At 40.9% G+C, this 23,273-nt stretch overlaps 1 protein-coding gene across 1 annotated transcript in view; it reads left to right on the top strand.

Moving 5' to 3' along the window:
• Positions 1–2,148: 2,148 nt before the first annotated feature.
• Positions 2,149–23,273, top strand: part of STX7 (syntaxin 7) — a 31,743-nt gene continuing 10,618 nt past the window's right edge. The window contains exons 1-3 of the mRNA XM_072331950.1: positions 2,149–2,279; positions 9,786–9,930; positions 22,018–22,087. Of these exons, the coding sequence (XP_072188051.1) occupies positions 9,849–9,930; positions 22,018–22,087 (152 nt within the window). The 5' untranslated portion in view covers positions 2,149–2,279; positions 9,786–9,848. The remainder of the gene's footprint in view (positions 2,280–9,785; positions 9,931–22,017; positions 22,088–23,273) is intronic.

Genomic DNA, 23,273 nt, shown 5'->3' with positions numbered 1-23,273 from the left:
GTACTTCTTTGAAATCACTGTTTTCTGAGGTAAAAATGACAGTGAGCCTAGCTGAGGCTACTATAAGTAGGAGTGGCTATGCTCAGTCAATGGAGATTTTATGATCCAAACTTGGATGTAAAAATCAAGGCAAGGCCTTAATACAGAAAGGAAGTGCATTACCCTCTCATTAGTGCACCATCTAGTGGGATAATCCTGGATTAACTTCACTGTTTCAATGGTGCAGAGGGAAAATTTTCCCATGCATGTAGCTGCATTAAGATCATTGCTAATCTAAGCAACGTACTAAATCCGGAATGAAGAGGTGAACATTCCCATATCAAGATAGAAAATAAGCATATCAGAATGCTTTTTCTTAACAACTGTAATTTATAAAGGTAAGGCTGGACGTCTCCAAGCATCTGTTAATATAAATGTATGTAGATATGGCAGTTTTGTAGGCTATGCTGTTGTCCTGGTTGGGACAGAGTTGATTTTTTTTCAGTGTTTTATATGATGTTGTGTTTTGGATTTAGGAGAAAAAAACTATGTTGCTAACACATTGTCATTTCAGTTGCTGCTGGGCAGTTCTGTACAGAGACAAGGATGCTTCAGTTTTTCAGCCTCTCGTACTGCCCTGCCAGCAAAGGGGCTGGGGGGCACAGGGAAATAAACACTCATACCTGTGAGGCAGCTCAAAGGGAGGAGAAGGACAATCACTCTTCCCAGCTTCCTTGGTCCAAGGCTGGGTGCTGCAGAAGAGACATCATTCCCAGTCATCCATATCACAGGGTTTGCCTTGCAGTATTTAATTTAATCTCACAAGTTAAGCATCCCAGCCTGCAGGGCACTGGGTAACACATGATCCTGGGGTTTTTCCCTTTAAAAATTGGAGCAGGATCCAGGAACATTCACAGCTGCTGTGAAGGAGGCCTTAGATGTTCATCTATCCCATGCCCTCAAGTAACTGGGTTAGGAGAGACCAGGTTTCCCCATGTCTGGCTGCTAGCTCTGCCTCCCCTAGCCCCAGGGATTTTTAGGCATAGAATCACAGAAGAAAAGCACTAAGATCACACAGTCCAGCCTTCATCTCGTCTCCACCATGCCCACTAAATTACGTCCCTAAATGCTACATGTTTCATGAACATCCCTGGGGATGGGGACTACAACCACCTCCCTGGGCAGCCTGTTCCAATACCTCACCAATCTTTCTGAGAATAAATGTTTCCTAATATCCAACCTGAACTTCCCCTAGTGCAACTTACGGCCATCACCTCTCATCCTATTGCTATTAAGTGGGAGAAGCAACAAACTCCCACCTTGCTACAATCTTCTTTCAGGTTGTTGTAGGGAGTAATAAAGTCTCCCCTGAGCCTCCTCTTCTCCAGTCTAAACAGTCTCAGTACTGCCAGCCACTCCTCATTCAACTTTTTTCCAGACTTCTTTACATACATATATATTTATATTTATATATTTAATATATTTATCTCCCATTCCTTCAATTTACTTATAAGTTTCCACTCCCATTTGGAGATGATGACCAAAACTGAAGGTCACAAAGGACATTAATATAATGGCACTGTATTTCATTGTTCTGTAGTTTCGTTATACACATTTTTCCCTAACACCTGACACTACGGCATCTTTTACTGATATTGTATTCTTAAACCTCCAGTGTTTTTGTTTTGTTTTGTTTTTTTCCACTAACAAACAATTATGGAGGCAATAAATGCCAGGTTCTCCCAAGTAACAAGCAATAGGACAAGAGGCAATGTATTTAAGTTGTGCCAGAGGAGGCTCAGGTTGGATATAAGGAAACACTTCTTAGAACGAGTGATGATGCGCAGGAACAGGCTGCCCAGTGAGGTGGTTGAGTCACCATCCCTGGAGGTGTTCAAGGACCACATGGATGTGTCACTGAGTGAAGTGTAGTGTTACAGAGGCAGTGGGCTACTGGTTGCACTAGATGATCTCAGCAGTCTCTCCAACCTTTACGACTCTGAATCCTCGCTGCCCACCGGAGGCCGCAGCGCGAAGCCCACGCCCGGACACCCCGAACAGCACCCGGCAGCGCCCCCTGTCCGCGGCTCCGGGCCCGCAGCCCTCCTCCGCCCGGCACGGCCCGGCACGGCCCAGCCCCGCGGCCGCTCCTCCCCACGCCTCTGCCGTCACGGCGCGGCTCCCGCCCCATGACAGGACGGGGCGGTGCCGGGCGGTCAGGCCCTGGCCCTCCCTCGGGAAGCCGGCTTCCCTGTCATCCCCTCCGCCGCGCCCGGTGCGAGGAGGTACGCCGTAGCCGGGTAAGTGCAGCGGGAGCGGGTCGGGACGGTCGCCTCATTCTCGCTTCCACGCTCGGGTGGCCGGAGGAGGGAGGGGCGGGCGGGGCGGTGGCCGAGCAGGGGCTGTCAGAGGGCGGCGGATCGGGGCCTCGGTGCTGTGCGGGAGCTTGCGGCCGCCCCCTGGGCCTGGGGCTGAGCGGGGCGGCTGAAAGCGGGGGAGCGGTGCCGGGGGAGCCCCGCGGTCGGGTGGAGGCTGCCCGGCCCCGGGCTGGCAGAGTGCGGCCGGTCGTGCCCCTCCCGCCGTAGCATCCCCCTGGCTTTCTGCCGGGCGCTGCCGTGGTGCTCCGAGGGGAGGATTCGGGGCCTCGAGCCGGTTGTTCTGTGGTGGCTTATATGAAGTCTGAACGTAGGTAGTTGACCTGCGCTGCATCAGAGTGCTCGTGGTGTTGGAGGTGTGAGGAGAACAAGGTGTGCTGGCTGCAGGAAGGGAGGCAGCAAATCGCCTGTGCAAATAGAGCCTGGGCCTGGGGCCCGGCGTTATCGCAAACTTTCCTGTTGAGTGACTTGCTGCTGCCTGAGAAGTGGGTGCTCAGTGAAGCTGTGGGGGAAGTGGAGGGTTTCGCTCTGCCAGGCGTGAAACGCGAGGCACTGTGTCTTCATCAGAGCTTAATGCTAAAATCAGGCACGTCAGCTGTGGCATTAAGTACCCCCCGTGTATTCTGACCTCCCCTGAGGAATGAGCAAAGCAGAAGCTGGGAGCGGTGTGGTGGGGCGATTTCTGTGCAGGCATTGCCCTGTAGGCCCCTTGCTGTGAGCCCAGGGTTTCACATGAATGCTGTTAATAGAAAGGAGGAACGTACACCAAAGAGAAACTCTGCAAAAGTTAAGACCTGTAATTTAGTCATTGCCATATTCTGGTGGGCCAGTTGCCAATGTTTGTCTCCTGTTTCTTCCTCAGAGGCATGATTCTCTTCGTGAAGGCATTTCCCTGAGAACTTGTGTTGTTAGGCTTGCAGAAGACACATTCTTCTGTTGATTAACGTAATTGTCAATGAGGGTGAATTGGGTAGTGATAAATATATTCTTTGTTAGCCATGTATGCTGAGACAGCATTGGTTGTCCGTTAGGCCTAATTCCATTTCAAGTTTCCATAGTTCAGTTTTACACACTGAGCACTTCTAATGCATAACTATGAATGTAATGTTGAAGCTACATCTTTGTTGGGAAATCTTTTCTGGGGAAATGAGACTGACCAGTTACACAGCCTTAACAAATCTTATTTCTTCTTATTCTTTGCATGATGTAAGTTCAGTTTTGGTGCACTTCAGCCCAACTAATGAGGCAAGGCCAAGGCAATTGGACAGAGTGGAACAGAAATTTACCTTTTGGTCTCTTCTATCTCAGTGCTCCTGCATTAGAGCAAATAAAGTTTTAAAATGAACTTTGCTTACTTTCTTCCCACTTTGGTTTTAGGCTTAGTTCTACCTGAAGCTAGATGATTTTAAATATATATATATATATATGTATGTATGTATATGGATAGTTTAACTTCCATTTCTTTTGAGCAGGCAGGGAGGAAATCATGTGACTGTTCTGTTTGCATGGATCAGGGTTCCAGCCCATCTGGAGCTGAAAGCACAGAAGTGGGAAGTATGGCATTATTCTTAATATGTTTTGGCCTTAAGTAAAAGGGGGGAGGGGGGGAAGGATATATCCAAACAAAACTTACCTCCCTCATCCCCACTGGAGAGAACAGTGACGGGTTTAATTCTTGTCTATATGAGTCAGTTGCAATAATGCCTCTGATGCTGTAGCAGAGACATAGTTACTTTATAGTATGCAGTCTGTCCTTATTCCAGAAGCTTTGATTTCTTGAAGTTTAATTTTACTACATAATGCTAAAGGTCAGCAAGAGTGGTTTGTTTTGGGCTGTCTTAGAATGGGAGCTGGAGCTACTCTGTAAAAGCACCGTGTTACTTTGTCTCATCCCAGAAGCTGGTTGGTGAAACACTCTCATATGGGGTGGACAGCACAGTGTCAGCTGGCAGAAATCTTACTAGTCACTGTGATACAAATCTTCAATGGTTGTTATTGTGCCTGGCTGCTGTTTCTGGGGGGGAATGCGAGTAGTATCTTTCTAATACATCATCATTTTTGATTGTGTTTTCACCCTATTTGAAGGATATATATATTTGGCAGAGATTATTTTACAAAGGAAGTCACGATTAGAAATTGTTTTGAAGAAGCCTTATTTAAAATTAAATATATAGCATGTCCAAGGAAAGCACATGACTTGTCCCTGGATATTTAAAGGCACGAATTCCTAATTCCAGTCAGGTTTAAATTTTCAAGCACTTCTCTGGATTGCCGTATATAATTTTTGCTTACCAAAAGCTGGGGATTCATGTAAACATTTCTAGATCCTGTACCTAAAATATTCCTTAAGTAGTCAAATTATTGCTTAAGTGATGTTTTGATGTTGTATATTGGCAGTTCTTATAGGAGAAGAAAAAAATCACAGAACGTCAACATGAGAAAATACCAAATGGATTAGATGCTTGTTAACTGTAAGTGACCAGCACCTGCAATGTAGTTAGGTGATGGCTGCTGAAATCCAGCCTGTGCTGTGCTTGTCACATCTCATCATTTTGTCCCAAGGGAGCTTTCAGGGATGGAATCAGGGAGCAGCTTGGTTGTAGAGTTCCATGTCCTTGTCTGGTCAGCGGAAACTGGCCTCTGCAGTCATCAGCAACCTTACTGGAAACAGTCAAGGGAAAAACAAATTGTTTCCATACCTGATGAAGGAAGACAAGAAAGCAAGCTGAAACTGAAGTTCTTTATTTTCTTAGGATATCAGAGTAGTTGTGACAGGCAGAAATTCATTAATAGAGGAGTCAGGAAAAAATACATATTGATCTCTTGAGTTCTTCAGAGTTGCTGTATGTACAGAGAGATCTTGCTTCATGCAGTGTTGTTCTGTGCATGCAATGTGTTCTGATTCTTTCTTTTCCCCCTCCTGTCAATAGACTCAGTTCTTTGGTGGACCTTTTCCAGTAGTTTGACAAGCTGAGTTACCTCTAGGTGTGCTCTCAGTCTCAGACCATGTTGGCAAGCAGAAGATGAGAGTTAAAATCAAAAGCTTGCAACAAGCTGAAGCTTTCAGAAGAACTGAGTGCAACTGCAAATGCAGATCTGTTCTGTTTTGAATGCAAGGCGTACTTCCTCAAACTGCAGCATATCATTAGTTCCCATTTAAACAGTCATGCAGGCAGTAATGCCAAAGTGTTGCATGATGCAAAAGTTAAATCCTGTGGAACTGAAAAGGGATAATTTCTATGGAAATACGGGGTCTAAATGAATGCTCCTGTTGCCTGTCTGGAAGGAAGTGCTTGGTGCATGTCCGTTTTCTTCCCCAGTGGTTGATATTCTGACCCTGCTCTTAGCAGAACTCCCCTTGGCTTCCCAAGGTGCCTGGATTTTCAGAGGGCAAGTGACTCCAGGCTGACAAGTGAAGGGTGTACAAGTGCATCTGGAGTGCTTATTTTGTTTAGACGCCAGAGCTGATTTAACTAGAATGAGGAAGAAGCTCACACTTCCCGTTTGGTGGTTTTTTTTCGTGGTGTTTTTGTTGTTGCAGAGGGCAGGTTGTTTTTTTGTTTGTTTTTGATACAAAAATTTCCTTTTCTTTGGGCTGCTCTATGACTGGGAATTGATGAAAGCCATTGGCTGACTGCTTACTCCTCTTTCCAGTCTGTTACCCAGACTAATCAGAGACCAGGAACTTACCCTGCATCAATTTGTGTTATCGATGTGCTCTGGAGTATCATAGCTGATGGAAGAATTTGTATGGGATAAGGCAGCTATGAATTTACACTGCTATGCTATGACTTGACTGTAACTTCTAATTAAAATTAGTTTAAATTTGAATTAAAAGAAGTGTGTTGTTGTTCCATACCAAACCAAACCCCTTCCTCTGCATTTCACTTTAATTCTTTAAACGACCAAGTGAACTTCCCAAAGAAGCGACTTCAGAAACTGAGGAAGAAAATGGTAGCATTTTAACTACACGCACAGTTACACTGTGATTTTCTTGGCACCTGCCATTGTATGTCTAAAGCAGAAGCTGTTCTGTGGTGTGTAGAAGCAGAAAACTTCCCAAATAAAAAGTTCAATTTGGGAAATGCTAATGAATTGCATCAGCTTGGGGTGTTCTTAGAATGGGGACTAAGTGATTTCTGCAGCAGTAGTGACTGTTGCAACTATAGTTATGAATGCATCTTAGACTCAACACTCTGCACTGTGATATAACTACAGCTGAAATTATTCTCCTCTTGCCTTCTGTTGATAGGGTGAGGTTAACTCATTAGAGAAGACCACATGTGCTAGAGTAGGCCATGTGAACTTTGCGATTTTATCATCTGAACATCTCATTGTCTGTTGTGTTTGGCTGCCCATCTATGTCGCTAGAAAGTTGAAAAGCTCAAAGTTTTGTGTATTATGTAACCAATACATTAGAGGCAGCCTTCTCATTGAAGTGCAGTGCAACTTGTTTAAAGATACCTGAAGTCAGCTGTAGGAAGTTCCAGGACAAAAACAAAGTCAGGCACTTCCCTTTGTCAACACTCCACTGCTTGAAAAATGTGTTTTGTGCAGCTGTCAGTGAATACAAATGTGCGGGGAGAAAACAGCCGTGAAGGACTGTTTCAGTTCTGCAGCCTTGTACCCGAGATGATTGGTCTCTTGCTGGCTCTTCCGCTCAGCAACTGCATTTTAATGTTTAACTTTTAATGTTATATATAATATTTAACTAAAAAGCAGTGTTAGCCAGTGCTGGCATTCCAGTTAGCATGATACTCACGTGTTTAGAAATAACATCTGAAAAGAAAAAACAGTGCCAACAGCTTTGTGTATTCTTCTGTTTTTTTAAACTGAAATCATTTCATTTTATGCTTTTGACTGTATTTCCCACTAAAATGATACAATTTCTTTTGTCGGCATACTAAGCTATGGAGCCATTTACTCACTGTAAATCTTACATTGGAAATACCAGTTCAATGCAGTATATCCTAGAGTTTCCAAAGAGATCAAGGATTGTTGTGCAAACCTTGGTCCAGACAAGTGGGATTTAAGCTGTCTGACTTCAAGATTTCATCTGTGACCCAAAATAACTTGCATCTGCATGTGCAACAGACTAAGATAGGAAGCGTATTGCAGAGAGGCAGAACGACCTGCCAGTGATTGTGAAGCAGGTTAAGTAGAAGAATTAAAATATGTGTCTTCTCATCTGCCATCAAATTGTTTATTACTGGGGGATGCTTCAAGGCCTGGTGCCTCCAAACAGGATTTGGGACCCCAGTGCAGCAACCTTCTCAAAATCATGAGAGTTTTGTCTTTGTGGTAGCAGTTTGGTGTAGGTGATGCATCTTGTAGGGTTGGAATCTGTGGGCCAGATTTCTGTAGTTGTAGCCTTGATGGAATTTTGGGATGGGATGTTTTGTAGCTCTGACCATTACAATCTCCTGGCAGCTCTGCTAGAAACCGTGAATGCTAGAAGATCTGACTTTTCTTTTGTGTTCAGCTTCTCTCCCTGAAAGTGATGTCAGAACAATCCTGTTGTAAAACAGTCAGGATACTGCTTCAGTGTATTAATACATGGAATTCTGAAGGGGGAAGAAAGTAGTATTTGGCAACAAAAGTTGTTAATTAGTTTTACTTTAAAATGTAAATAATACAGACTTGAGTTTGCAGACTTGAAAGCTGGTATCACAATTGGCTGATCCTGGAACTGTTTTAGCAGTATCTCTTATTGAGAAGCTGGTAGCCTTGGAAAAGAGAACATTGCACAGATTGGGTCCAACAGTGGAAATGGGGGGAACTGGTGAAGTTAAAACTTTGAACTCTTTAATGTGAAGTACAGGGGGTTGGAAAGAATGAGATAATACTAAGCATGGAAATTGTGGAATTGTGCTGGATGCATGTATACTTGATTTGTCTGCATTCTCACTGCACAACAGATGCATTGCCAATTTTCTTTTGCACGTGTATCCATATCATGTTAATTTTTATGTCTTTGAACTTGGGCTGGAAGTCGCTCTGTGATGATAGAAAGAAAACTAGGACATTTCCAATGGTTACTGTATACTGTTTGATTATATATGTGTTCTTTCAGAGCAAGCACATTTATGAGCATGTATGTGTTACAGAATTTTGGCCTCTTAAAATAAGATATAGTTCTAGGTGCAAAAGAAAAAAAAGCACACATCTACAGGTGCATTTGTATACCCAAGTTGTAGCGAAATTAATTTATATTTAGCAGTACAGCGGCTGAAGCAGTATAAAATGGCAATTCGTAGAATTCAGTTAAAACTGCAGTTAAAATCATTGGTATTTGGAGGACGTGAGGTGCCTCATTCATTTTGATACCTTGTGAGAAAGTGTCATTGATTTTTCCCAGCAGTTTTATATGCTAACTTCTGTTGGTAATATAAGCAATACATGGTGTGGAAATAGCCATACAATTGGTTGTGGGTGTAATTCATTGGAGGATTTGGCAGTCACAGAATCAATGTTCGACACTTTCTGTAGTGACAGTAAACGAGAATGCATACCTTTTTTTTTTTTTTCTTTTGCTTACACTGAGGAAAATATGTTGGAACTTTGACAAAGGTAGTAGTTTCTGTGATGTAATTGCTGTAGTGTAATTGCAGATTTTAGCCTGTATTTATTAATCATAAAATCATAGAATTACCCAGGTTGGAAAAGATGTTGAAGATCATCAAGTCCAACGCAGCCTAACCAAAAAACCTCTGATAAATCATATCCCTGAGTACCACATCCAAACAGCTCTTGAACACATCCAGGGATGGCGATTCAACCACCTCCCTGGGGAGCCTATTCCAGTACCTAACTACCCTTTCTGTAAAGAAGTTCTTCCTAATATCCAACCTAAACTTGCCCTGGCGACTTGAGGCCATTTCCCCTCGTCCTGTCACTTGTCACTAGTGAGAAGAGACCTGCCCCACACTCACTGTAAGAACCTTTCAGGTACTGGAAGATGGCAATAAGGTCTCCCCTCAGCCTCCTTTTCCCCAGACTAAACAGCCCCAGCTTCCTTAGCCTCTCCTCATAGGGCTGATTCTCCAAGCCCTTCACGAGCCTCGTTGCCCTTCTCTGGACCTGCTCCAGTACTTCCATATCTTTCTTGTGCTGAGGTGCCAAAACTGGACACAGTACTCGAGGTGAGGCCTCACCAATGCCGAGTACAGGGGCAGGATGACTTCCTTAGTCCTGCTCACCACACCATTCTTAAACCTAATAGTGAGTTATTGTAATTGTCACAATCTTGTTTAATCATTTCTTAGTACTTTAAAACTTTTTCTGTCTTTGAAATACTCTGTTATAGAAGAGAGTAAATGGTAGTATGTGAAGGGTTTTTAAAATCTTTTCTTGTATATTTTTCTTTATGATGATGAAGACTTCTGTAAGCCAATGACAGAACATAATTCTGTTTTCTTTGTGTGGGGTTAGGTGTCCTTAATAGGTGGAGACCATTCCCATCGTGGATGACTTTGACAACAAATCTACCCAACCATGTCGTACAGTGCCGGCTTTGTGGATCCTAATCAACTAGCCCAGCGCATAACTTCGAACATCCAGAAGATCACACAATGCTGTAAGTTGAATTTATGCTTGTTAGTAAAAAACTTGTGTCCATGCTCTGTGTTCCTAGTTAGTTTCACAGATTAATTAATGGTAGTTCTCTCTTTGACCTCACCTGCCCACTTCACAGGTTTGTGGCATACCACACAGCAGATTGAGTCCTTCAGATGTGTGGTTAAGTGTAATGTGTCCAGGAGAAATGTGCTGTCACACTGTATTCACAGAATGAATGAATAGTTGGTAAGATGGCCACTGGTAATAAGCCAGTTTTGTCCTGTTCAGTTATGTAGCACCTTAAGATTGTGGGTTGGGGTGTTTGCTGAGCAAGAATTGCATCAGATGTTTGCGGGGGCTTTCATTGCTTATCAGGGTAGAAGCTGTGGCCATGCAGCTTGCCCTTGGAAGTACATATTAGATATGTAAATAAGATTATGCAAGCATTAATATACCCATGCTTTGATTCATCCCACCTGAAATTTTAGCCACCTAACTGAGGCTTTCATGTTAAGGGTAAGTTTGGCTTCTCATTTTCCCTCCTCTCTGTTTATCATTATATTTTTCATAAGTTTATTTTATATGAACAGCAAATATAACTTGATTTCTTAAATGATGCAAAGAATCCTTTCCATCATAAGGGAGCTGGCCATCAACAGCCAGGCTGACAGCCTGTGACAGACACCAAGATGTAAGTTGATTGTTAGGTAAAACCATGAACTGAGATCAGTAGTTGAAAACAGAGTATTGTGAGCACTGTCACTGAACATAATTAACCATCTTGTGCTAGATTCATGAAGTCTGTATTCTCATCCTGCCTCTTTCATCTTCTTTCTTGCTTCTACTGTGTTTCGATTCTCGTTGTGATAAGACTTAATAAAAGAAAGCTGGCAAAGTATAGTTAGAGGGAGACGTGCCACAGGGTTAACCTACAGTTCATTCCTCCTTTTTGAAATCTAGATGGCTAACTCTGAGCAATGGAGAGCTGCTTCTGCCTTTCCAAGATCTGAGTCCAGATATGTTATCTGCACTGATACATGGCTTCAAAACCAGATCAGGCTTCAAAAAGTCCAGCTTTTCTACTTTTCTAGGAGCAATTAGGTGCTCTGCTGGATTCCACCCTCTCTCTTCTCTAGGTCCTACAGAATTTTAACTACTCAGTTACTGCTGTAGTCCATCCTCCTCTGGTAGATTTTATGAGGATCTGGGCTCTGTGAGCATGCTGAGCATGTTTCCTGGACAGGCCTCTCTAAGTGCTTGGCCTCTTTCTAGTTATTTTGTTCCCTGTTTGTCTTTTTGTTGGAAGGAACCATAGGAACTTCCAGGTCAAATGGGGAGAAGCCTGCAAGCTTAGGGAGCCACAGAGCTAGTCACCTGCTAAGTAGGTGTCTATTACATGTCTTTATGATCTTGTTGAGGGAGGGAGGGAGAGAGAAACTGGAATCTTGACACTGAATCCATACTCTTGTTTCCAAGCTGTTGACTTGATTTTGCACTTCTGTACAAAAGTTCTTAGCATTTGTGAGGTGCAGCAGTGTGTTTGAATTACCTCCATTATTCCAGTGCCTGCAGTTGTGGAGATTCTTTGGTTTTCAGAATGGGATTAATGGAGTGAGAGAGAATTTAGTTTCAGACTACTGGTATGTTAGGTGAAGGTCCCTCAGAACTAATTCAGACTTCTGTTAATATGCAAGCTGAATAGTTCTACACAGACATAGGTGAGATACAGATTAGTTGAAAGGAAGCTGGTTCTTCCAGCTAGAAGCTGTCCCTTTAACTTGTGGAAGAATACAGATTAACTTCCTGAATTAGGCAGTACCCTACTTTGGAGGTTTAATGATACAGAAGTTTTATAGGAAGCAACATTGCTTGGAATTAAAATATTTACTGTTGTACTTTTCAACTTTAAAACTGAATTATGAAGCCCTGCCAAAAGTAATAAATTTGAATTGGTTCCTTGTGAAGTGGTTTTAAATGCCATATATACACAAGGTAAAAAGTGTACATTACATTTCCCCTGGTAAACTGGAACAGTCAGTCTGTCTATAATAGGCTGGCAGAGCTTTGGAGAGAAGAGAATGTTGGATCAGTCATTTTTAGGACCCCAAAGGTATAGGGTCTCTTGGTAATTTAAGCCAGGAATGCACCTTAATGTGTTTGGGATCCCAAAGTCTAGACTGTTGTATGGGGAATTAAAAAATAAAATTAAAAATAAATCAGCTGTTCTTTAAAAACAAGTATTCTTGCTCTATTTTTCATTTCCAGTACTTCTATAGAAACAAGCAATTTTAATATCGTCTGGTGAGTGGAGCCTACTTTCCCTGGCCTGAAGAGATCCAAATTTGTATTTTGCCTGTTGATGTTACCAATGAGCTGAGATTTTGGGAGCTAGTCTGGAGGATTTCTTCTTTTGTTGAAACTGTAACATTAAGCTGCTGGGATTGCAAAAATCAAAGTTCTTCTTGAGGCCCAGTGCTGAGTAGCAATCTTTAGGTAAGAGAGTTGGAATTGGGCTCTTCATTCCTCGTGTTTTCAGAGTTCACGTGACTCTTTCAATGAGCAGCAGTACAGAACCCAAGTGCCATGAACTACATATACCTAAATGAGCTGTAGTGTTCTGTGTTGAGCATCAGTGTTGTCAGCTGCATTGGGTGTGCTCATGTGCCTGCAAGCCACATCCTACTGTTTTGTTTTTTGTTTCTGCTAGGGAAATCTCAGATTTAAACAGGAAGAACAAACAAGCCTGTAGTGCACTTTGGCACTGCTTAGATAGCTGCTAAATTACTGTGTTACTAGAGTACAATTTATGGTTAAGATTTGGAAGTCCCTCTGTCTGGAATCTGGTACTAAGTAACTATGATTTTCATTCCAGGCCAGTCTTATATCTGATTAGAGAACTTGGATTGCACACCTTGTGTGGGATTTTTGCAGATGGCTGAACTCTGTCCTTAGCTTTCTAAATATGAAGAACAGGAACACGGGGAACAGTATATAGGAATGACATGGTCTTTAGAGATCCAGCATGTCTGGATTTTGCAGGTAGAGAGCCTGTTATCAAGTTATTTTAATCAGTATTTGTCAAAGGAGCAGCAGCACCAGAGCTTGGTTTCATAGGTCATGCACCCACTGGTATTATGGTAGCATAATGAAAGCTGCTATAACTTGTTACATCCTGAAGGAAGGCATTACTCTCAAATACTTCCTATTGGTCACTTATTTACTGCATCTAGATAGTCAAGGAAAGAGTAATGCATGGAAACCAGATGAGCTTTCAAAATATATTTCTTAATGGTAAAGTTCTATCTCCTTAGAAACTTTTTTGCCAGGTATGTTCATTTACCACGCCAGGGAATGCCATGTAAGAGGAGAGCACTGAGTCCACATCGTGATTTTTTTTATTATTGCTATTATTTTTTGTTTAAGGAGCATGCAGTGAATTGTACAAGAGAAAATCCAGAAGATGGAAAGATTAGCATAAAATAAGTAAAACAAAAAGCCTAATTTAGAAGCTTTAGAGTATGTTAATTTCAGACTTCCTGCAAATGTAAAGATGAGGGTGAAGAATTGTTAGAAATCTGTCAGGCTTCTGTATTTTGAAGAATTAGTACTTTGTGTGCATCAAAACATGGGAAAACGGTTTGTTTGAGAAGTTGTACCCAGCAGGGAACAGAATAGAGGTCATGTTCATTTTGAGGGATGATTTCACAGCTGTAAGAATAGGAAATATATGGTTAGGATAATAGGGGCCCTTTCTACTCAGCTGGAAATATCTCACTTGTGAATCTGTGACAGGAATTCTGCAAGATGAAGTAGTTCACCCTGTTTTTCTTGTGTGTTTGTTTTGTTGTTTTTTGGTTTTTTCCTACCCCCATGTTCTTAAGTCTTTCTCCTGTGTGGGGGTCATTGCCTTTGTTTCGCTTTGCTCGTTTTTTTGTTTGTTTATGCACTGAGCTACCAAAGTCTATGTAATCCTGTAAGAGCAGGAGTGCAAGCTACATAGATAATTACTGCATCTCCACTGACATCTGAAGTCTGGATTTAGGAGCAGTTCATTGAGAAGCAGCATAGCAATATGCTGCATTTTGATAGAGAACACAGAGCAAAGCCTGCTGTTGATAAAGCATACTCAGCTTTAGTGTTTGAGGGGTCTTCTGGTTTGCAAACTGTAATCATGCAGTTACAGAACCCACTATGACTCTGTATGTACATATGTATGAATATGAATGTCTGAGGCATTCATATTCCTCCACTGTCCCTCTCTCCCTCCTCAGTTCCCCCAGTTTATAAAGGTCACGTGGCAAGCTTTTGCCCAATGATGGCTTCAAAGTCTGTACAATGTCACCCTTGCTTACTTCTGGCAAGGGCAGTAATAGGGTATTTGACTTGTTTGTGCACGCTGAAAGTCAGCCTAGCTGGAGAAGCATATGCTCTGCATGCTAGATTATTTTAAATAATATGTAATAATTCAGTAGCCAAAATCTGAATGCAGCTAGAGAGAGTCTGTCTGGCTTTAACAGAGTCTTTCTCATAAGGACCGCTGTGTTCTGCCAGCTTCTTATTTTCTGTTTGTTAAGGTAGCAAAAACATCTATTCACATGGAAAGCATTCTCTGGAGGTCAACTTCAACCAGCAGAGATCATTTCTGTGATTCTTCTGTCATGTGATACCGCTCCCATGACAACAAACAAGTTTGTCCAAGTTCTGTTGAATCCCAAGCATTCAGTAAGCCAGTATCTTCACTGAATGTTGTTAAAATCAGAGATGAATTACATCTATCGTATGACTTTTCCTTTCAATTTTTGTAACTGTAGAAACATAAACATAAACCTCATAAACATAAATTGAGCCTTGAGGAATACTAGACTTCTGATAAGTGCCCTTTATGGTCCGAAACATTCATGTGAAAATACATCTGCTGCCATGTTTATATCTCTAACAGATTTGTGTGATTATTCTTTAGAAGAGTCAAGATTGCCAAGTAATGGTGGTAGAATGTTAAGTGAGATCACTGAGGTGTGATGTATGAACACAGAATCTATTTTGTTTCTGTTTCAAGTGCGGTTTTGTACAGGTGTGGTTTTAAAGCAAGTAGAACTTGATGAAACCATAACAGTGGTATTGTTAGACGTTTAAGTAGCAATTATAAAATCGCTGTGCAGTTGCAAGTAGCGTTATGACCAGTGGGGACGTCAACAATTTTGTCTGAACAGCTGATTATTTTGGTGCTGGAGCATATATATGGTCTCATCTAGACAAGATAATTTTTGCAGGACAACCTGCATTTTGTAGCAGAGATGGGAAGGGATCTGTTCAGAGTTCTGCCAGAATCACTATAGAGCTTGAGTTGGAAGGGCCTTTTAAAGTTCATTTAATCTGTGAGTAGGTATGTCTTTCAATTAGATTCGGTTGCTCAAAGCCCCATCCAACCTGGGTGTGAACGTTTCCAGGAATTCACAACTATTCTAGACAAAACGTTGTTCCCTGTCTCATCTCATGGTGAAAAAATACTTTCCTTATATCCAACCTAAACCTATCCTCTTTCATTTTAAAATTGTTGTCCCTCATCCTGACCCTACAGACCCTGCTAAAAAGCCTTTCTCATGAGTCCCCTTTATATACTGACAGTCTGCCGTGCAATCTGTCTGGAGCCTTCTATTTTCCTGGCTGAACAAGCACAGGAACAACAAGTAGGAGTGGCACTCCAATCCTCTGATTACCTCTGTAGCCCTCCTCTGGACCTGCTCCAGCAGTTCCATGTCTTTCTTCTGCAGGGGTCATCATGCTTCTTCCCGTGTCTAGAGTTAATTTTAACAATCTCTCTAAGGTAGTTAAAATACCTCATTCATTCTGTTGTATTATGCTCCTTGTAGTCAATTTGCTTATCCAGGGAGTCCTCTATCACATACTTAAAGCTCACATACAATATGCTGCCCAGGTCAGTGGTATCCCTGAGTGATAGCTATTTTCTTGTGTTGACCAGGCAGTGATGTTGCATGTCTTTGCATCCATGTCAATGCCTGAGTAAGCTTCCTGTGTTACTGGCCTCACCTCATAATGAACAGCATTTCTTTGCTTGGGTGGGTTGGGTTTATGGTGTTTGTGCAGCTATTGTGCTCTAAAGAATCATGTACTGCTTAGAAAACATAACTGTTCTTTAGATAAATGTTCTGACTTTGAGTTTCAGGGAATTGCCGGGGAGAATTTAGGATATGAACACAAAGTGGTTTAATGTCTTCCCATCAGCTGAGCTGTAATAATTGATCACATAATCAGTTATTATGCACTTAACATGCATTTAGTGTGCTCTGCATCCACATCAGAAGAACTAGCATTACTTCAATCCCACTTGACAGTTCCTTTGTATGAACCACTAGAAATGGTAATACACTAGTGTAAAATGATTGCAGTTGAACTGAAAAAATGGAAGGCAGATCCTCAGCTCCAGACATTGCTACCTATATTTCTTTCTGGTTACTTGCAGGCATGATTTTATTGAGAAATGTAAGAAGATTTAATAAAACCCAAATGGAAAAGGGTACAAGACTTAGTTTTCCTGCTTTTTGTACCAAGCAAGTCTCCCATTTCTTGTTTTATTACATAAATACTTATGCTACTGTTCCTCTATACTGATGTATTGCACTTCTTATTTTTTCAATCATCTGAAACCAAATAACTGGGCTCTTAGAAAAGGGCAATTGGATACCCCCTTGGAGGGTGGGTGGGGTTGCTTTTTATTAGGTTGGAATTTCTTTGGCTGGTGGTATCCTGATTTATTTGCTCTGGTGAACTGTGACTCTTGTTAAAGCAGGGATAGCAAGGTGTATGGCACATCAGTGTTACGATTTGTTTAAAACATTTAGTGGGTGTGAACAATACTAATAGTTGTAAAGAGGTGCTTAGACTTGTACAGGAAACTCTTGATAATGCTGATTTTATTGTCACTGTGCTACGTTTTGTATGTAAGCTTTTATGTAGTGTTAGTCCAGGAATGTCTTGTGCAGTGTCTGTCATTAGTTAAATTCAGTCAAAAGCACAGCAAGAAAGCACTCTGAATGGAACTGGAATAAATTGAGGAGGGCTGTCGTCCCCAGACAAAAACTAAATGGACTGAACTGGTGTTGTTTTTACAAATAACTCTTTTATTCCAATAAGCTGCTCTGAACAGACTCTGGGTCTAATTGGATCTGCACAGTCTGTAACTAGATACGCTGCTTCTTTAATCACCTGAAACTAGTAGGTGATTTCTTTGTAGTTACCAAGTAATGACAGTGTGCATAAAGTCTCTGACAAAGTATGCTGAAAGGCAAGTGTGCTGCTGTTCTATACAGTGCTTATATGCCAAATGAAGCTGTAACTGAGTTGAAGCCTTGTGTGGAGCAGGCATTCCTTTTCGTGTGTACAGAGGAATTCTTTGCTGGTTCTGTTTATTTTGTTTAGGCTCAGAAGCTAGAATAATGACTGAAAACCAGTCTCTTTAAATCTCCCCTATTAGTTTTAGTCCAATTGAATTTAGATCTCTAAACCTTATGCAGTGACTGAGAACCTGTCTGCCCCTTTTTCAGTGAAACACAGTGGTGGGGTGGATGACCCCTCACCATTGCAGCAGTGATGAGCAGCTGTAGTTGCTGGTTGGAACTGTACTCCTTCTTCCTGTGATGAGTCTCAGGTATTGCTATTGTGCAATACCGAGTTCATTGTATTTGCCGGTCCAGCTTGTCTGGTTGTTGTCCTCCTTGTAATATGGTACTTCCTGTTTATTTCTTGTTGCTGGTGCTTTTTCCATGCATGCTCATGCATTACCTGTGGAAGCATTTGACAGCAACTCTATGAAATAGGGCGACGTGATTGTTCTGGCTTGGACTGCAGTACTAAAGGAAATTGTTGCTCCATGGCTATAATGCCATCTTGTGTGATATAAACAGAAGTGAGTTCCAGGCTGCAAGGAGGCAATAAGCAGCACTGACTAAATATTTTTCCCTGAATTTCATCATTCTGTGTTGTGGCCTCTTTTTAATAATAATTTGAGCTGTGTGTTGATTCGTCTCTCTTCAGCTGTGAAGATGTAACAAGCTGAAGATGGCCATGGCCAACTGAAGGTTTTAAGGTTTGGTTTTATGAAGGTTAAAATGAATGACATAAAACTGAAGGGAGGGTGATATATGGAAACAGGCTGATAGTAAGTTGGGAAAACATCTCTCTTGTAGCTGGAGTTACAGGCCAGTGTTCCGAATTGAGACCATTCTAAGTTTTCATTTTATCATGCTAAGAATGAATGTAGTATTTGGACATCTCTGAGCCCTGCCAGAGAAGGTCGGTGACCTACTCCAGGTAGCATGTGGTCCAATATTTCAAATATATTTTAATATATGAAATGAATATTGTGTACTGCAAATCTGACCGGAGCGTATTTCTTAAATACCCTTTCTTTTATTTTCCCTTAAAAGTAAATATATCCACTGTAAATCTTACTACTTCTATAACTCTGGTAGAGAAGATGAGGCCCTTTTATATTAGACAGCACTGTAGGGCTTTTCTGTGCCTTTTTTTTTTTCATTGCTGTTTTTTGTATTTTCGTTCCCTTTACTTAGAGCATCCACTGCCTGTGAATGAATCCAGTATTTGGGACAGTAAAAGCAAACACATGCTGGCTCTTAAGTAATTCTCTCCATAGGAATTCAGGTTAGCTCATAATTGTTTCTCTAGCTCATCATTAACCACGTCTGACCTGTTCTTGTGCACGTGACTGCTCAGAGAGCAGCCAAAGAGCTTTCAACAGCTGATAGTTGCATATTATGTGGTACAGATTAGGAATGCTGCAGAAAGAAATGAAAGTCTTCAATACCAATATAGTATTGCTTCTTTCTAACACTCATTCTGAGGTGGAACAAGTAAGATTGTTAGGCACATGAGACGGTAGCTGCTTGAAGAAAACATCTGGACAGAGTAGCTGACAAGATGCTGCTCCTGTGGGAGTGCTGTAAGCTCTGAAAGAACCCTCAGTTGTCATTATACACAAACATCTACTTTGACCTCCACTGCAGAGATGGCCTCAGCAGTTAGTGAACCTCTGAGGACTGAAAAATATCTGTGCACACACAGCGTGTATGCTTCTGCAGCTCTGGAGCAAAGTCCAGCAGCTACTTCTGCATGCCCATGGAACCTGAGCTACAGTGTCAGACTTTGCACTTAAAGAGCTTAAAATCACACACAAGATCTGTTCAGGCTCTTGTTATGGGATTGGTAGCACCCAGAAGAGCAGAGAGGACCTCTGGCAACAGGGCTACTCCTGTTTTCATAGTCCCTTGTCATTGCTACAGGGTGTGGGAAGCTGGAAGAATCAGGAAGTGAGGAATGGAAAACCTTAAGGGATGAGGTCACCTAGGAACCAGTCAAAACTGCATTCTGATCTTTGACTTCTGATGATTATCAGTGTATTTATGGCTTTGTGACTTAGGCCTGTGCTTTTGGCTTTCTGGGACACTTGGGTGTCATTGCTGATGAATTGTGAGGCATCTAATAAGCAGCCAGATGTATTGATATGCCAGCCTTAATTCCCTGCACGAGGTAGAAAGCTGATGAAACAAGGGAGGCATTATGAATGCTGTGATCAGCAGTGAAGTTGAGAATGTGGGAGCTTCTGTCTTACAAAAAATATTCCCAGATTTCCAGAAGTTTTATTCTCCCTCTTCAATGCCAAGTCCAACCCTGTACACTTCCCAGCTGGTGCCGTGGAGAGAGAAAAGATGTTTCTAACTTTCAAGGAGATGAGGATGGCATTGATCGTGGACTGGAGCAGTGTGCCTTCCTCCAACTGCCTGAAAAGGGGGTAAAGGAACCAACTTCAAACAGATATTTGTATTTTCTCCCCTTAAGTCACATGCTTTAGTAGGGACATGGTTCAATGGGCATGATGGGGATGAGGTGGTGGTTGGACTCGATGATCTTAGAGGTCTTTTTCAACCTTAATGATTCTATGAATCCAAGAAGAGGGGCTGTAGCCTTTGTGCTTTTCTGCTGGGGAAGAGGAAGGATCTTAACTTTTATCTGAAGTTCTTGGAGCTAGTTCTTGCTTTAAATCAAATTCTCTTAAGGTCTGTGTGTGTGTCTGAAGGAAAAAGACTCTCTACCTTCTTCCAGTGGTAGTGTCCTAAAATCTATTCTAAACTGTATTTCTAGCAATACATCTGTGTAAGTTTGTGAATCTGAATAAATGTCTGCTGTTTAGGTAGTTTCATAGTTACAGTTTTAAATCAAAAAGCTTTGTGAGTAGAAGCTACCATAAAGAATCTGCCATAAAAAAGATCTCTGAATGTATAAGAAATACATTAGTATATTTAAGCCTGGATACACAATCACATGTTTTTATTAATCTGAAGGGTTACAAAGGATGAACTTCCTTAACTTGTAGACCCACAAGTATGTACCGTAAATATTGCAAGATCAGTTTCTTTGCTTTGTATGTATTCTGTATTCCTGTTCCCCCCCCCATTTCCTTATGTAAGTTAAACATTTAATTTTTTCAGTGCCCTGTGTAGTTCATGTGAATGAGGAACTACAGAAAAGATCTATTTTTTTTCCTGTTATCTTTATTGTGAACAATTAAGGATAAAAATGCTAAATTCAAGGAGTCCCAGAAGAACTGGTGCCAGTTCAGTCCTTGAGATATATATGGAAATATATTTTCCTTATTTTATTTTAACCCATCAGATTTTAAAGCCTGCTAACACTTTAATATTTTATGCTGCTTAGGGACTGTTTTAATTTTGCACTGAGTACTCTTGAACTGGGATGAATTTCCCTCTGCATAGAATGATGTAGTGTCCAGCTATGCTGTGCTGACTTTATTATTTATTTGTGTTCAGTTTTAAAAGTAGGATAACTATCTAAATAAGCTGGTATGAAGATACACTTAAATGTGGACTTTGAGAGTTTTTGAAGTGTGAGTCTTTTAAGTACAAACCGTTTTCACTTTTCCATTTGTAATTAAGTAACTCTATCTCTAGGTGGCAGTAAGGCATGCTAGCTTTTCTATCTGCAAAATGAGCACCTTGGCTCTTGAATCAGAGGGGAGAGAGTCTCTGATCAAATAAAACCGAAAGTGAAGTACTCTGAAGTTTTATATGTACACTGAAACTTAACATTGAATTCAAAAGATAACAGTGGAAAGGCGTTTTATTTTAAAATGATGTGTTACACCGGAGAAAAATAAATAAATAAATAAAGGTTAATTAACCAAAATAGCTATTTATGGGTACTTGTAGCTTCTTGTGTGTGTCTGGGCTCAAGCTGTTGTGCATAAGCATCGAGGTCCAGGAGGCTGCACGGAATTTCTTGGCCTTTGCAAGTACCAGACCTCCACGTGGGGAAAAGCTGATGCTTGGCAATAGGTTCCAACTGTAGAAAGCATTGAAGAACTTTCACTTAGGTTTTGGTTCTTTCCAACTCGAATAAGGAACGAGCTGCATACAGCCCATCTTATCTTATGAAATACATTTACAACCCTGAAGAGGTTTGTTTCTCCACTTTTAAAAATGGATGTACGTATTGACAACAAGGATCTCGGAATTAAAATTTAAATCTAGATAACCTGATTTTTGGTGTTTTAGTGTATGTTAAGCCCATGAATGCTTTGTTGTTGCCCTGGTTCTGAAATATTTTTGTGTGATAGTGTCATATCAGGCCTTCATACGGCTTTTAAAAATGGCATGTGGAAAATATGATTAAACCAGAAAATAATAGTGCTTTTAATTTACAGTATTATAATAGAAAGGCCTAATTTATACTTACTACATTAAAATGCTAGCTTTTTAATTGTCTGTTTTTGCTTAGATACTTGAATATATTCCCATCCTTTGTAAGAAACCCTGGCCTTTGTCTTTAAGTTGGCAAAAAACATTTACAAATTGTTCTGTAATGTCTCAGTGAATCTTCTCAGTTGATGTAAAAAATAATAATAATAATAATAAATATATACATATATATATATATATGTTCAATATAATTTTCTGACAATTTTTATTGTTTTAGAATTGTCAAGCAAAAAATCATAAACTTATGTTGGAAATGTCTGCGCACTACTGAAATTTCTCTTCCTCTTCACAAACAGCTGCTGAAATACAGAGAATACTCAGTCAGCTTGGAACACCGCAAGACACGCATGAGTTGAGGCAACAGCTGTGAGTATTTCACATGAAAATATTTAATTTCATTGCATTGCAGACAGTTTCCAGGAATATGATTAGATATGGGATGTTTGGTTTTTCTCTTAGGCAAGGTGCCTGTCCTCACTGAGAGAGGAGGCAGGTATAGGGAAATATTTGAAATTTACATGTTGAGGTGCCTTTTTTTTTTATTCTTAATTAATTTTGAATACTCTTTGTGCACTGGTGAGATGGCATGCACACATGCATTGCCTACAATTTCAATATATGTACAAAACTTTTGCTGTATGTCAGCAAAGGGAAAGCAACAAGACTGAAAAGCAACATTACTGTTCAGTGTCTCTCCACTTCTCAGCACAGTCTGATGAACCAGTATTAGTATTATTTTCTTTTTTAAATCAGCCTTCTTTACCACATAAAACTCAGCAGCATAAAAGCAACTAACCACTGTGTTGTGCTAACCCTGTGGATGAGAACATTGTCAATCGTTACTGTGGCTAATGCTGCACATAGTAGGAATAATAAGAAAATGAGTAGCAGGAGGAAATATGTATTGAACCAAAGGCATTATATTCATATTGTGTGAACAACAAGCTTGCTTCATAATAACCTGAGCTTGGGGCTCATAACAATAGCCAGGTACAATCCACAGTAGATGTTCTGCTGGAGAGCGAATGCATCAAGATCAACATACGTGAGTTATGCAGTAGCAGGCAAGATCTGAGCATAATTTCAAAACCAAAAGGGCTAGAAACTGTTGTGAATTATAGTCCAGTTGTGAAGGTGTTAACATGATAAGTTTCCCTGAGGTTTTCATCTATGGTCTTTTCACTGGGCTGAATGTTTTGCCCTTCCTTTCATGTTTGAAGTTGTCTGGGAGAGTTATTTGATTACTTTCAAGTATTTATGTTGATTTTTTTCTAACTGCTTTCCAGCCCAGGAAAGCAGGTAAAAAAAATTTGAGTTACTCCAGGAAAAAAAAAAAAGGAAAGTGAAATTCATAATGGAGGTGTGTGGTAATAGCAAAAGTGAAAAGAAACATAAAGTGCAAATAGAAATGTTGCTGAACACAAGGCTTTTTAAAGCACAATTTAAGTTATTAAGTTTTTAAGCAACTAATTAAACTTTCATGTTAAGTTCACAGCTGTTGTATCATGGGAGAATACAAATCTCTGGATAAGCTTTCCGGTGACTATCAGGA

The sequence above is a fragment of the Excalfactoria chinensis genome, chromosome 3 (assembly GCF_039878825.1).
Source record: "Excalfactoria chinensis isolate bCotChi1 chromosome 3, bCotChi1.hap2, whole genome shotgun sequence".
Lineage (NCBI taxonomy): Eukaryota > Metazoa > Chordata > Aves > Galliformes > Phasianidae > Excalfactoria > Excalfactoria chinensis.
Note: the sequence above shows the minus strand (reverse complement) of the source record. Positions and strands in the feature narration are given on the sequence as shown.